The sequence below is a fragment of the Indicator indicator genome, chromosome 4, assembly GCF_027791375.1.
Source record: "Indicator indicator isolate 239-I01 chromosome 4, UM_Iind_1.1, whole genome shotgun sequence".
NCBI lineage: Eukaryota > Metazoa > Chordata > Aves > Piciformes > Indicatoridae > Indicator > Indicator indicator.
In genome coordinates, this window is record NC_072013.1 from 31,113,311 (window position 1) to 31,129,172 (window position 15,862).

At 43.5% G+C, this 15,862-nt stretch overlaps 1 protein-coding gene across 1 annotated transcript in view; it reads right to left on the reverse strand.

Annotated features, from left to right (window-relative positions):
- Nucleotides 1–12,817: 12,817 nt before the first annotated feature.
- Nucleotides 12,818–15,862, reverse strand: part of TMEM260 (transmembrane protein 260) — a 35,390-nt gene continuing 32,345 nt past the window's right edge. The window contains exons 13-16 of the mRNA XM_054400596.1: nt 15,248–15,424; nt 14,647–14,700; nt 14,145–14,235; nt 12,818–13,081 (exon numbers count right to left, since the gene is read on the reverse strand). Coding sequence (XP_054256571.1) covers nt 12,818–13,081; nt 14,145–14,235; nt 14,647–14,700; nt 15,248–15,424 — 586 coding nt within the window. The remainder of the gene's footprint in view (nt 13,082–14,144; nt 14,236–14,646; nt 14,701–15,247; nt 15,425–15,862) is intronic.

A 15,862-nucleotide genomic window follows, 5' to 3' on the forward strand; every position in this document is an offset into this window, starting at 1 on the left:
TTCTCCTCTGATTCTCAGCCACCAGGATTAATCAGGACACACCACTCACATTTTCCAGGCATTCTGAACTGAGTTGTACAGCTCAATGCACACCTTTGCTGTAACCCTGGGCAGCTCTCAGCACACCAAGCCTTCCTCAGAGGTATCAGAAGGGAGTTGTGTGGGGCAGGAGCGAACCACAAAAATTGCCTTTGACTCATCCCTGACCACAGATCATTTACTTTACTTATGCATAAGCTGAGACTTTCCTTCCCTGGATTCTGTGCATCACACCCTCCTGCTCAATCTCTACTCTGGCTGCCTGTCACAGTGCTCAGAGTAGGCGCTATCCTCTCAGTTCTACTCTTGCACAGAAGTTATTTTCCTTGTGCCACTAAAACAGAATAACAGAGAGGAAGAATCTTCTTTCCCTTGTGTAGCAGCTATCCCCATGCAAAGTTATTCCAAGGCTTTGCCATGGCACAGACCAGCTGAGAATAAGGCCAAATCAGCAATTGCATTTATTTTCTCCTCTTAAAAACAGCTTGGCTGATCCATTGCAATTTATTCCTGCTGTCTTTATTGAAATCTTTTCTTCTAGGCAGCTGAAAGTTGGTGCTGCACTTCTGCTTCAAGTGGAATATACCAGCAGGCTTGAATTCTAAAATATTGCTTCAGTCATATTTCAATATTTAGCTTATAGCCCAGCCTGTATAAGGCCTGGGTTTTCACAACCTTGTGCACCAAGACACAAACACTGTTATTTGTTATTTGCTTATGGTCAGAAAATACAAATTGCAGCTGCGTAAGGGTTTGCCACCTTGTGTGGGATTTCCTACGCTGCAGATGCCCATGCCTGAGGTGGCAACCTGGGCTCCCACCACCACTGAGAGAGAGAAGGGCACTCCCAACCACGTGATCACCTTGGTCTCCCTGGAATTCCTGCCTTGGGATGGGATCACAGAATCACACAAACATTCAGGTTGGAAAAGACCCTTGGGATCATCAAGTCCAACCAATAACCCTACTCACACATCACAACAAGGTTCACCCCTAAACCATATCCCCAAGCACCACATCTAGACAACCTTTAAACACATCCAGGGTTGGTCACTCAACCATCTCCCTGGGCAGCCCAGTCCAATGTCTGACTACTCTTTCTGTGAATTTTTTTTTTCCTAATATCTGGTCTAAACCTACCCTGTTACAGCTTGAGGCTGTTCCTTCTTGTTCTAACACTAATTACCTGTGAGAAGAGACTAGCACCAACCTCTCCATAATGTCCTTTCAGGTAGTTATAGAAAGTGATGAGGTGACCCCACACTGTTCTGACTGGGGTGCAGCCTGGCCCCCTTCCAGGAGGGGCTTCCCTGAGCTGCTGGTTAAAAAGAAGACTGAGCTGCAAAGGGGATCCTCTGATGGGTGATTTGGAGAGGTGCCTTCATGCCCTGTTGCTCCCACTCTGGAAACCAAGTCTGGATATGGCCCATTTTCCATGAGATGTCAGTTAAGCTGAGGAAAGACTCAGACACAGAAAATTCAAGGGAAACCTGCAAATATGTGAAGTTACCATTGCAGGGATGTGCTGAGCCTCTAAAACTCACTTTCCAAACTGAGCTGAACATGACTGGGAACCATGGAAAGGTTTCCATCCTGTAAGGCAGAAGCAGCAGAACAGCAATGTGATGGAGTTCCCAGCAGACAGGAGCTGGTAAGGCAGTTGAGGGCAGGGGCAGCAATGACAGTTTGAAGACAAGCTATGTTAGCAAAATACTCATCCTCTTCATCATGATCCAGCATGATGCTCATAACCATGAGGCAAATAAACTTGGAATCACAGAATCACAGAATGCAAGAGGTTGGAAGGGACCTTTGGAGATTATCTAGCCCAACTCATTTTTATTCTTTCTATAGTTTTGTATTTCCCTTCTCTAGTTATAAAGGACTGGGAAATATTTCTACCTGCACCCCCAAGGACCTCATTTTTTTTTCGCAGTTCGAGGTAGAGGCACATAAAACATTTTGAATAGCCATTAGCTAAACCAAAAATAGCCCTGAGACAGCAAAACCATCTCTGTATTCAGGTTGAATTCAGGACATTTCAGCCACAAGCAATGCATTAAAAATGTACATCCCCCCATGTCCTCCCCAAACCAACAAAAACCCCAAACAAAACCAAAAGGACTCAAACGATTTTCTATTTTTTTTTTCAGAATTTAGGTCTGGGAATTCAGGGGTGGTGGCTTTTTAAGCAAGATATATGACCTTTGATTTTGAATGGACAGTTCCCATTTTAAAATGGACCTGTGAGGAAGAAGGCTATGAATCCAGAAGTCATAGAATTGATTTGGAAGAGACCTCTAAAACCATCAAGTCCAACTTTCAACCTAAGACCACCATGTGCATTAAACCATGTACCTAAGCACTATATCCAGATGCTTCTTGAACACCTCCATGGATGGTGACTCCACCACCTCCCTGGGCAGCCTCTTTCAATGCCTGACTGTTCCTTCAGTAAAGAAATTTTCCCTAATACCCAATCTAAACCTCCCCTGGCACAACTTCAGGCCATTTACTCTCATTCTGTCACCTGATCCTGGGGAGAACAGACCAACCCTCACCTCACCACAACCTCCAATACTCCTCCAAATGAGGAAAACCATTTCATTTCCAGCTGAATGGAGCATCACAAGGAAATGTCTCAACAACAGAAAAAAATTTGCCTGGTCTAATCTAAATTGACTGGCCTCCAAACCCACTCATTTCCAAAATTTCTAATGGGAATTCCTTCTTGCCATTGCCACATGAGTAGTAGAAACACCCACTGCCATCAACCTGACCTGGATACCTTGGTGAGAGACTGACAGCCCCAAACTCTGGGACATTTGCCTTGCCTAATGCTGAAGGAAGGGCTGCAGAGGAAAGGTCTCTGATGAAGCATGTAGACAGGTCAATGAGAGTGCTTTCCCAAAGCAAGGGCTCTGGTGCCACAAGCTTGTGGAAGGCAATCAGGAAGCAGACACAAGACCTTCTTGCAATGGATTCAGTCAATACCCACAGCTTTACTCCCTCTAAAGGGAAAAGGAGTCACCTGACAGCAAGTTTACTGGGATGGCTCTGCCACAAATTTCTAACATACTCGGTGAAACTCCAGCAAAGGGAAGGGAAAGAGCAGCTTTCCTTCCTCCTCAGACCCTGCACCTCAAATTTCGGGAATCTTGGATTGGTCACAACAGAATAGCAGCTCCTACTGCTTTCCTGCCTCATTAGAGCTCTCTTTCCGCTTTTTACCAGTTTTAAGCATGGTAGAAGGAGCTGGGGGTATTTGAGGTGTGAGAAAAAACCTTGCCAACCCAGCAATGATTACAAAATGACTTAGGGTTGCAAGAGCTCTTGTCTGTTGTCATAGAATCACAGAACAGCTGAGGTTGGAAGGAATCTCTGGGGATCCTCTAGTGCAACTCCCCCACCAAAGCAACATAACCCAGAGCAGGTTGCCCAGGGTCACAATGTCCAGGTGGTTTTGGAATCTCTCCAGAGAAGGAGACTCCATAACCTCTCTGGGCAGCCTGGTCCAGTGCTCCTGCACCCTCACAACGAAGTTTTGCTTATATTTAGGCTAAAAGTCCTGTGTTCTAGTTTGTGCCCACTGCCTCTTTGTCCTCACTGGGCACCACTGAGAAGAGTCTGGTTCTATCCTCTTGATCCTCACCCTTTACATATTGATCAGCATAGATAAGACCTCTTCTCAGGCTGCTCCTCTCCAGGCTAAACAACCCCAGGTCTCAGCCTTTCCTTGTCAGAGAGATGCTCCAGTACCCTCAGCATCTTTGTAGCCCTCCTTTGGATTCTCTCCAGCAGTGTCTTGTCTCTCTTGAACTAGGGAGCCTAGAACTGGACACAATACTCCATATGTGGCCTCACTAAGGCAGAGTAGAGGGGAAGGACAACCTATAAGTAGGACTCATACTCTACCAGCCTTGACTGGAAGACTTAGTGATCTCTGTCCCTTAAAAGAGTCAGCAGAGTTCTGGGGCAACTTGCTTCTGCAGATCTTATAGGCACACTACCATGTGTTATGTGATGAAACAGCAGCACTGAGTTTGCAAAGCCATCAATCCTGTACCTTTCATCAGCACTTAATTCATAAGAAAAAAAAAAAAAAAAGAAGCAAGCACACCAGCCCTTAAAAGCTCTGGAGCTGTATTTCTCATGGCTGCAATAATACTTACTTACAATATGGACTCTAGCTGCTTTTTATGTAACTGCTGCTCTTAATCAGCTCAGTATTAGCAGCTCTAACCTGCTCTTGGTCGATTTATTTTATTTTATTTCTAAAACAAACATAGATTTACAATCTCTCTGATTTCCCAGCTTTTATGCCACTCCACTGAGGCACTTTAAACATCTCATTTATCTCCCATACGTTGGGAAATTACAACCCCCCTCCTCTCCAAAACAAACAAGCAAGCAGAAAAAAACCTCCAGCTAAAATCTACACAGTTGGAAAGTGTTGATTTAAACAATAACCCTGAAACAAGACTGGAACATGAAAACAGACTTTTTTTTTTTTTTTTTTCCCTTGCACAGATTGAGCTTGGAGGTTGTTTGTATCAAATGTTGACTTGTTCTGAGGCAGCATCTACTTATATTTTGTGGAACTGGAAGGAAGCAGCATGAAACAAAATTTTCAGTCATTTGAGAAAGACTGAGATATTGCATTTGTTCTACCATGAGTTTTTTTCTCCTTCCCTTTCTGCCCACCTCAGCTCTATTTGTGCAAAGGAGGGTGGAAGTAGTGGGAATGATTTGAAGTACTGGGTTTTTCAAAATGGGGTTTGGGTGGGAAGCACATATTAACATTTTTGTTTTCCTGATTTGTATCAGAGGGATGATTTAGGATATTTAGGATATTTGTTCCTGGCTGATGTGGCTGCTGAATACAAAGGGCTGCACTTGAGAGAAATATCTATTCATTTTGCACTAGCAAAAGCAGTGCTGTGCCCCAACATCTTAGTCCATTTTGCTAACTACATAAGTCCTTGAATACCCATAACAGTAGTAATAGTGGATAATATTTTTTTTTTTTTGCCTTTTAGACTTCTCTTACACCTTTTCCCCATCTATTTCCTACCAACTTCAAACATAGATTATTTATGCTCTAGCATGTGAAACTAATGTGAAACTTTCTCTTCCCAATTACTATTTTGGTACATATAAACAAGAAGCTCACTTTTTTGTTTGGGTTTTTTTGTTCTTTTTGGGTTTTGGTTGTTTTTCTTTTTTCATAAATAAGAGGAATGATATTCCCCACCTTATAACTATATAAAATAATTCAACCTTATTTATTTTTTTTCACTCTGTGACAACATTTTTATTTACCCACACAAATCTGTCTAAAAATACTGCTGGAAGAACATGATACCACAAGATGCACTGCCTCCCTTTTAGCTGCCAAGCTTTGAATTTTTAATTCAAGCTATCACCCAAACATTGTATCATCCATCTCACTGTACTTTAACAAGCAAACCCAGCAATACTGCAAAACATAAAGCAGGCAAAACACAGAAGTCTCTTATGTATTGTTGAGGGGTGGGAAGGAATAGTTTTAAATCTAAACCCTCCATTCCAGACCACATCCCCAAATGTAAATAACCACAGAAGCATGTTGCTACATATTTTTGCAGCAATAATTATGAACCAGCCTTATCAGCAGCAAGGAATTGAGCCCCCCACACATCATTTATCTGTTGTGCCCTCTGCTGGATAGAGCACACAAGGCAAGGAACATTATTTCCAATTAATTTTTGGCATCATCACTTGGCATCTGCCTTAGGAATGCAAAGCGTGAAATTTGTAGTAGCAGGTTTAATATTTGATCCAGCCAAAAATATTTTTGCTACAAGGACTTACCTTTGGTAGTGTTTTCCCCCCCTCCTCCTCCTCTGCTCCATGTTGTTTTGTTGCCACCAAGCCTTGTTTACGGTCCAAACGGAAAAAATCTGCCACCGAACGCCATACGTGGCAGGAATAATTTCATGCTGTGCAAAATTTGTTTCATTTCACATCCTGTAAGAATAATTACTTAGCATAATGCCACTTAAGCTGTATTTCTAGCTGCAAACATTAAGGAAATGGTAAAAAGCTAGATCCTGATTGGGAGGAAAAAGGGTATTTAGGGGTCCCCAGGGTTTCGTAGAACTAGTAGCTTTTAACACCAGGGAGAACAAGAAGAATTAAAATGTGATAAATGATGTCACTGAATTCAAGACCATGATAAACCCCAAAATTGTCAATGATATTTGAGGTCACCCATATGCTGGGGACCTCGATAGGACACTGCCTTCAGAAACAGAGGACAAAACGCCTGACCCCTATTGCCCACATTTCTCAAGTTTTCTGTCATTAAGTTTATCTGAAGGTGACAGTTACCCAAACAGCCCTAAATAAAGGAGCAAATGAAGATGCTGGATTCCCTTCATGTCATTCTCATCAACTCTAATACTTACATGATGAAAAATAAGACTCAGTAGGGCTGGAGGTGAGTGGATGAGCTGGGTCTATTAACCAAATACCAAGCGTTAAGTGGTGCAAAAAATACCTTAGCACTTTGGGTCGGTGTGCAACACCATGCCAAAGGAGGCTCCTATAGCCCTCCTGGGCCCCCACGTGGGAAATTGTTCATGGTTCACTCTTACCTTCCAGCAAACCAAATTCAGTCTTTGATCCAAGACAAGACTGGCATGGTCTAATTTAATCTGTTCAATTAAGTGTAAGGATCAAAATTGTGATTGTGGATTTTTAAAGATATCCAGTTTTCTTGATGCCAAACCCGAATTTGCAATCAAGTAGCAAATTCTTCCTTTTTTATTCCCAAATACTGGCAGAAATAATCAGTTACAGAGAACTTCTCTTGAGAAATACTTTATCCCCTTTGGCTTTTAACCAGCAATGACAATGCCCACGTGCATCAAGCATCCAGGCTGACCTTTATCTTTCTCAAGGCCATTCTGTCTCTTCCTCACTCACCAGCAAGATCCACTTCTGCTGTAGTTTTGCCCAGAAGGATTTACTGATAAAACTTACTGGTTGCACTGGGTGTGTTCACACCAGGTTTGTTCAACCTGGCAAAAGGCAAAATCTCAGATGTTAGAAGCAGGCTGTGAAGGATCACTGGATGGATGCTGTCAGTCACAGTGCACCATCTCCAAACAGCCCTCTGACAGCACAAATTCCCCCAGCTCCACTAATCTGAATAAAGTTATTCCAATTTATACTCATTCCTTGTTTTCACTCTGTTTCAAAAAGCTTTTATTGAAATGTCAGGTTTGACTACAACAGGAATGTCCAGAGGCAACAAGGGAGAAATAAATTTTAGGGAAAAAAAGAATGGCAACATTTTGGGCACACAAGTCCTTCTTCTGGCTTGAAACAGGTTGCAGATCCTCCCTGGGGAAGCTTATGAACAGTGGAGTTTTTCAGATACCATTTTTTCCAAAGGCTTTACTGCTAAATCAAATGACTTGACAAAAAAACGCTCCCAAAACTAGCCAAAGCCATTCTCCTCTTAAGTGTTTTCTCCCTGAAGTTCAGCAAGATGCTGCTGCATCTGATGGGCAAAAATGTGTTACAGCTCTAAAATACCCAAGAGCATTCAAATGGTCCCATAGAAGGGACAACACCTGGAGCCTGTCTTTGTGGGTCTTCATGGCCATGGAACCAGGCAGAATCTGACAGCCACCTGGTAGGGGCAATGCTTCAAGCCCTCACTCTGGCTTCATTGGGAAGATCCAAACCACCTTTCAGAGGGTACTGACAATGATATCTCCATTCCCAACCGCAAGCAGTGCAGGAGCTTTAGCCTCCTGTTTGCTCGCATAGCACCATACCAAGCACTTGGTCCTGGAAATCCCTGGAAAAACGGTGAGGGCTCTGTCATAGGTGGGCTACACCAGCTTACATTGGCATTCTAGTGGAAGACACCATCCTTAATGTGGGCATCAATATTCATGAGTCTCTCAAATGGAAATGCTGGGGACCATGATAGTCACTTATGATGTACATGATGCTTTCATGGCTTGGCAAACTTTTATTCTTTATTTAAAATATGCAGTGGGGGACAATGGGATAAAGGGCAATAAGGACTTTCAAATTAATGTAGCCTTTACCAAAATCAACATTAAAAAACAATTCATGTGACAACATCCAACTGACTATGTTGAAACCAAAACCAAACCTGTGAAATCAACCCACCAAACCCAGGGATGACCTGAGGGCAGCCAGAATTTTCCCCAGGCATATGGAAACGTCACCAACACTCTGCTCAATCCTTGAGCAGTTGCAAGCTGCCAAGAACAATGGTGCCACCTTACAGATCGTCTCTCGGGAAGCCTGTCCCACAAGCAGGTTTTGGTAATGCACATGTATACGTGTAAGATGTGGATTTCAAATTGCATTTCAGGGTGGATTCCCTTTGTGCCACGTTTGGCTCTGTGACTCCTTTAAAGAGCAAATATAAGTTGCCAACCTCCTCAAGCCCAACAACTTAGCAGTTGCCATTTTTTTCATTCTATTTTTTTTTTTAAACACCACATTGAACCCCAACAGGATTTTGGAGTTTTGTTTTAATGGCAAGGCAAGAATTTGCTGATCCTCCCCGTGGTGAAGTTACTTTCAAGTCAGTGAAAGTTCTTGGCCTGTGATGAAAAGTCTTTGCCAATTAGCGCTCAACAACTTTAATTCATCCCTCCTGGTTCAAGATGAGTAGGAACCTAATAAGGCTGTGATAAAAGGGCAAAAGGCAGGGAGTACCCAAAGGGGATTAATGGGCTCTTCCATTTATTTGTCTTCCTAACAGCTGAACTGTTACAAGTATTGACGGTCTTCAAACAGCCCAGGCGCCGGGGTCTCCAATGGCCATCTCCAGCTCCCCAGCCCCGAGGGGCGAGGGTTTCCCCCTGGGCGATGCCAAAACCAACAAAGTCCCGGGGATCAGGTAATGAAACTTCAGCTTTTCCCCCCTCCCTCCTTTGAGATTTATTTACTGGCAGCTGACAAGGGGCAAATTCAGCTGGAATTGTGTAGTCAAGGCCCTGTCAAGCCTTCAGAGGCACCCTTATGTCGAATCACCTTCCTGACTGGCATGTCGCTGAAAAGCCCTCGGCGCTGGTCCTTAACAGCTCCCGACAGCACAAAGGACACTCCAGACAGATGCCTACATGGCATCCTGCAGCATTTTAAAAGAGAATTAGTGGTTTTAATTATGGTCGTCGTATGAAAGGAAACCATGCAAGCTCGGCAGGAGACCTTTGATCAAACCCTTTTGCTAGCACAATGCCGCGGAACTGTGACTATTCCTAGCAAGGGGCCTTTTCTCGCTGAATGACTCACCAGTGATCTTTGAATGCAGACAAGTTCCTCGCCCTCCCTCTTCATTAGTGAGCATTTCTATACAGGCCCTATATAGTGCGCAGAGCCTCGGAGCTATACAATGGGGGGGAAAAAAGAATCCCTACAGATTCTGGCCTCTACTTAGGAAGTGCTGAAGGACTCTGAGTGACTTTATTCATTAAAACAGGTTGCTATTAATTAACTGTCATAATAAAATAAAGAACTATTATTTGCATTTCTTAGTGTGCTCCCTTTAGTAATATATATAAAAGATGCTTGTAACAAAAATGAATTTATATGGGAGAAAAAACCCTCAGAAGTCTTTTTTCCCCTCTGCCCATCCCCTCCCCCCCACCCCCGCTTTTTTTTTAAGGTCTAAGCAGCAGGAGCCTGACTAATTATTAGGACCAGTTTAGCAAGAGAACAAATAGAGGTAAAACACAAATATGAAAGTAATTAGGAAAATGCAAAATCCTGTTTACTTGGCAACCGATTCATGCAACTGAGACTAACGAAGAGCAAATCAGCTTTGCTTGTTTGATAAACTTAAGGGTGCCACCTAAGAGGAGCTGATAAAAATTAAACTTCTGCCAGCATCCCTCGGCACCGCCTTTTAGCCAACAGGCTCAGAAACATCCACGCAACTGCTTCGTCTACAGGCACCAGCAAATCTCATTTGAACAGATTCAGGGGGAGGAATTTGGAAACTTCCTTTGCTGTGAAATATTCTCCCCTTCCTGCTTGGCCATCAGGGATATCTTGGAGCTGAACACACAGCATGGACACCCATATCACACATGCACGCAACTTATAAGGACATGGAGCATGTGAATGACAAACCAGTTCTGCTTTGCTTCCTAAAAAAGCATCAATTTCCACTGCTCTTCACACTTGGGAAGGTTTTTGCCTCTGGGAAAGTTCTCCTTGCAGTTTGCATTGCTGCTTATTACAACATATGACAATATGTTACTTGATGCGGGCTGCAGGCTGGGGTACCTTTGTCCAGCCCCTCTTTTCTCCTGAGTAGATAGTGAATCCACAAAAGCTTCCAATTATTTCAAGACTATGCAGCTAAGAAAGGGCATCTAATCAAGATAAAGAAAACCCTTGGCTCACTATATTTGCTTGAATGGATTTTCAATAATGCAGGTAACAAAAGCATTCAAAAATTGGATTCCTCTTGCTTTTCTGCTAGGCTGAAGGACTGATTTTGAGAAGGGAGAAGAAAGCCAGCCCTGAGAAAGCTGCACAGAGGAATGTATGATATTCCCCTGCTCTGTACAAACACTTCTGCAGGGACTGAGGAAAAGGAAGAGATTTAAGTGAGGCATAGTTGACCTGAAATGTAGTCAATTACAACACAAAGAGTTAAAATGACACCCCTGAACTGCTCCTCTTCCTTCTCTCCCCTCTCTTTGTGGCTTTGCAACCCAGAAGCCGTAGTTTTCTTTCTTTATACTGCTCATTTCTCATCTGCTGTTTGTACAGGGATATTCTATAGAAGTAACAGGGGGAATTGCTACGGAAATCCTACTATGAAAATAAATCATATTGAGATGGGAGAAATATAAAGGATGTTATTTTTGCAACTGGAGTTAGAGATGCCTAGATGGCAGCTTGATTTTTATACATTCAATGAGTCAGTATGGTAAATCAGCACTTGGAGAGAACAACAGAAGTAGTCCACTCTTAAAAGGATCTATTAGGATTAGTAGCCACAAGTCTCAAACTGCACCTACATGCACCTCCAACTACAGACACATAAAGCATCCATGTGCAACACCCCTTGTTCCTGCACGCATCCCAAGCTGCTCCTCCAAGCTTCTGAGAAGCTTCCAGAAGTGCCACTTGATAACCTGATCTTTAGAAAAGTATTTCTTTCTTACCTGCCCTGGTTTGGCAGCAATTTGTGTCTTATAAAATGCTGGGCTGAGATCTCACAGAACAAAGTATGAAAATTTAGATGAACCCGGCTTCCCAGAAACAATACCAGAGTTTTGTGTTTAAACCTTTGAAGTACATGTTAACTGACAGAATTTTTGAAAAACATGCTATTTTATGCCTTTAAAAAACCAAAACCACCAAAAAAACAACAAAACCAACCAAACAACAAAAATCCACACACAGAGAAAAACCACCAAATAAAAAAAAACTAAACAGCTGAGCTCTTGTTAACCAAGTTGCTTGGCTTTTGGAGTAGACTGAGAAGCAGGATGGATTCACACACTACTCTTTTGGTTAAACTTCCTGATATCTCTCAAATTGCTGCTCTAGCATCCCTTCTGCAAGGATGCAGCAGAGAAGAAAATCTTTATTGGCTTGCACGGAGAGAGGCCACAGCACAGATGCCATGAACAATGGAGAGAGTAGTGTGCCGGGGGGCTGGCTTTTGTGTCCCATCCAGGTTCTCGGCACCATAATCCTTCTTCCCCCAGTGGAGACAGTGCAGGAAATGCCATGCTGCTGCCTACAGAGTCATAGAATTGTACATAAAATGGTTTGGAGTTGGAAGGGACCTCTAAAGGTCATATAATCCAACCCCTTCTACAGCAAGAAAGGACATTTTCAACTATAGCAGATTGCTCAGAGCCCAGTCCAACCTGAGACCTTCAATGCTTCCAGGAATGGGGCATCTACCACCTCTCTGGGCAACCTGGACCAGTGTTTCATCATCCCCAACAGGAAAAATTTCTTCTTTGCATCTAGTCTGAATCTCCCCTTTTTTAGTTTTAAACCATCACCCCTTGTTCCATCACAACAGGCCCTGCTAAAAAGTCTGTGATCACCTTTCTCATAGGCCCACTTTAAGTACTGAAAGGCCACAGTAAGATCTCCCTGGAGCTTTCCCTTTTTCATACTGATTAAAACCCCATCCCTGCAAAGTAAGGAAGGTGGAGAGAGCTGGGTTGGTTTTTACCTACCATGCCATGTCAGGAGGACAGCCCTGGGCACAAGGAACAATGAAGGATCAGGCTCCCACGAATAGCACTATTCCATGAGTTTGTCCTGGAGGAAACCTCCCCAGCCACGCTGTCCCATGACCATAAAAACACACAGACACTGCACAGCTAAAGAAAAATAGCTCTTGGCTCAGGAACAGAAGAAACATTTAAAGGCTAAATACATTTTCTGCATCTATAAAGGACTCTGCATTCATTAACGAAAGATTCACAGGTTTGTTTTAAAAGAAATCTGCTTTTTGAAAACCCAGGGTTTTATTTAATGATGAGCTTTTTTCCCCATGAAAACCCCAACACAAACAGTTGATTTGGCAACAGCAATCAAAATCCAAACACCAGTACATTTCCTAGGGAGGCAATCACACTTGATTTCCTCTCTGCTGCCACTTCTGTTGCTTTTTAAAACTGTTCTCACACCAGATTTTAAGCCCAGATTTCAAAACTGCAGCACTTCAGCAGGCAGGTGGAGGACTGGGGCACTACCCAGCTCACTGCCTCAGATCTTGTTTCATTTTCCTCAGCCCTTGCAGCTCTTTCTTCAGGTGCTTCACAGCCTGCAGAATGTCCTGCCGCTGGGGATCACCCTCTGTTTTCTCAACATATAGAAGGAAATGTTTCACAGTTTCAGAGAGCAACACTTCAGGATCCACATCCACCCGATGGAGACGCAACATCCTCTCACAGGCAATGGCATAGTTTTTGTGCCAGTTCACTGGGTGATTTGGATGAGAGTTGACAATTTCTTTGTACGACTGTTAAAAGGACAAAAAAAAAAAAAAAGGCAAAACAAGAAAGGGGCAAACTGATTGAATGAAGGGGACCAACAGCTCTTAACAGTGCTTCAAAACTGCCCACAAAGGAACAGATGCTATTTAGATGTCCAAGCCCAGAGCTGGAACATTTCTCTCACTTCGTGTTTGCTGTGCAATGCGAATAGAGTAAATCAGAAATCCGAGGGGGGCCAAAATGTTTCCCTTCCTGCAGCAGCTGTTTGTTTAGGAACGTTACAGATGATGGTGATAGCCCCACTGCGCATCACACGCTGCCCCCAGCGAGGTGTTACACCAGCCTGGGGAAAATGAAGTGATTCAGCTGCTGCGCCTGCTAAGATTTTTTCTCAGTAGTTCAGGAGATCAGAATGTCTTCCACAGTACCTCAGCAGTCTGTTGACCAGAGCAGGAATATTCGCAAGCACAACAGCAGGCACGCACCTGAGAACTTTGCAGAACAGCAAAGATAAGAGCAAAACGGGCAAGAGTTGAAAGCAAACTCTTTGTTGCTTCTTTGCTGAAGTATGAAACACTCTACTGTCAGACTTACAATTTTGGGCATCTGTTGGCATCTCAGGCACTCCAGTATTTCCAGAGATACCAACAACAGCTTATGGGTGCTATTCTTGGGTATGAGATACAGCAGAATTCATCTGCAGTGAGAAGACTGTCAGATTTTACACTTGCTGGCTTGGATGCATGACTGTGTAATGATAGAGGGGACAAATGCAGAGAGGGGACTTCAGGACAAGCAATCTCCTGGCAGGGGTTTGGAGACCAGCACAAACAAGATAATTATAGCAAAAGGAGGGGGTCAACTGGTTAGCTTTGCATCCTCCATGACCCGAAGGGGCAAGTAGGAATGGATAAAATCCCTGAACAAACCTCTTTGAATATGCTACGATCCCAGTTTGGATCAACAAGGGCAAATGCAGATTACAGGACCTGTATGGAGACACCGTATTTCCATGGAGTCCAGAAATTCAAAAGGAAAAAAGAAGGATGAAGACTGCAGGGATAATTCATAACCAAATATCTGACTTACAGCGTATGCAAAAGTGTAGAGTTGTGATTTCATTTCTGCAGTCACACTGGCAGTTTCTGCAAGGTTGAATATAAAGAAAGCTGTTTTCATCCTAGGAAAACAAGAAAAGCTTCCATATAACTTCTTAACATAACCAGCTCATATCACATATTGATACACACCTTCAACATGTCCAGGTATGGGTCCATACACCAGCATCTCCATTTTGGTTGATACAAAATTCTCTCCATGACATATTTTCTCACCCTATCTTCCAACTACCCTCTGCTCCTTCAAGATACTTTGACAGAACCTTTTGGTGAAGAAAACCACCACTTTCCTGAAGGACCTGCTGGTGACTTTGCATCCTTCATCTCATCCTGCCAACCTTTTCCTTCTAAAGCTTGGCACACTTAGATCCAATAAGGCCATGCACCATCAAGCTGCTCGCTCTGCTGCGTGTTTCCACACCACTGAGCTGGCATCACCCGCTGGCTGTTGGGAGGGAGCAAAGGAGCATCACCTGGCTTGCCACATCTCCTCGTTGGCAACAGCTTCCCAGGAAGAGGGCTTGAAACTAAATGAGAATGAGAATAAAATTCAGACAGTAGATCCATGTTGCTGTGTTTCATTCACCATGCAATCAACTCTTCTAACCCAGCCAACTACAGACCTCCCAGGCAGAATAAAACCTGTCATGAAGCCTATGGCTCTGAGAAGAGATTCCAATTCAGCTGATCCTCACTCCTTCATAAAACTTCATTCCTCCCTCTCCATAGAAGGACCCTCTGGTGTTTCAGGTGTTTTACAGCATCCTAGCTACCCTCAGCATGACAGATGCTTTTTACCACCCATTACAGTTCAGTCTATGACATTCAAAGCTTTGGATACTCCAAGTCCATAATGCTTTTTGGCTCCTGGTAAAGTTTTAGGAATTGGGCCCAATATTTGACTTGAAACACCATCTCTATTTTTAATGCTAATAAAAATACCCCATGTAGATTTATTGTATGTTCCAGAACACATGGCTCACATTTCATTTCTCTAACACTGCAATGGTTGTGGGTATGCTGCTGGCAGAAGAAGGATGAGCAGGAAGGAGCAGATTGGCCTCTGCCTCATACCTGCTGTAGTCTTCAGTCCAGTTATAGAGATTTCTCGTGAGACGAGTCCACTCTCCTGGGTCAAATGCAACATCAGAAGGAACCAACTTTTCACACGTACCCCATGGCCAGAGCGAATAGCTCCTTCTCCAGGTTGAGTCCCCCTCATGGAGACCTATGCAGACAAACACTTCCTTACTGTCAAAATAAAACCAGAGAGAGCAATCATGAAGCCATGCCAGAGACCATGGGCTACCCCACCTGTCTGAGCAAACCACACCCCTGACACCAGTGTAGACAACAGGTCTTAAGCAGCACATATCCTGTGGCACAGATGCCTGTCCAGATCATTTCACATCAGAAAGGGGCACGTCTTTGGGTCAGTCTGCAAAACAGCAAGTGAATACCCCATCCAGCATTGCAAATCTGGTGCAGCCAGCACAGGAGACACATCCTCTCCCCTACGGTGGACTTCACAAGCATGCCAGAAGCCACAGGAGAAGCCTGTTTCCTCCTGACAGCACTTGGCAGTGCTCTTCTGCCTACTCACACAGGTCACCCTGCCTAGTCTAAATGCAGATGCTATTCTTATTCATCTGAGTATCTAATCCTTTCTCCACTCTTACTAAGCTATTT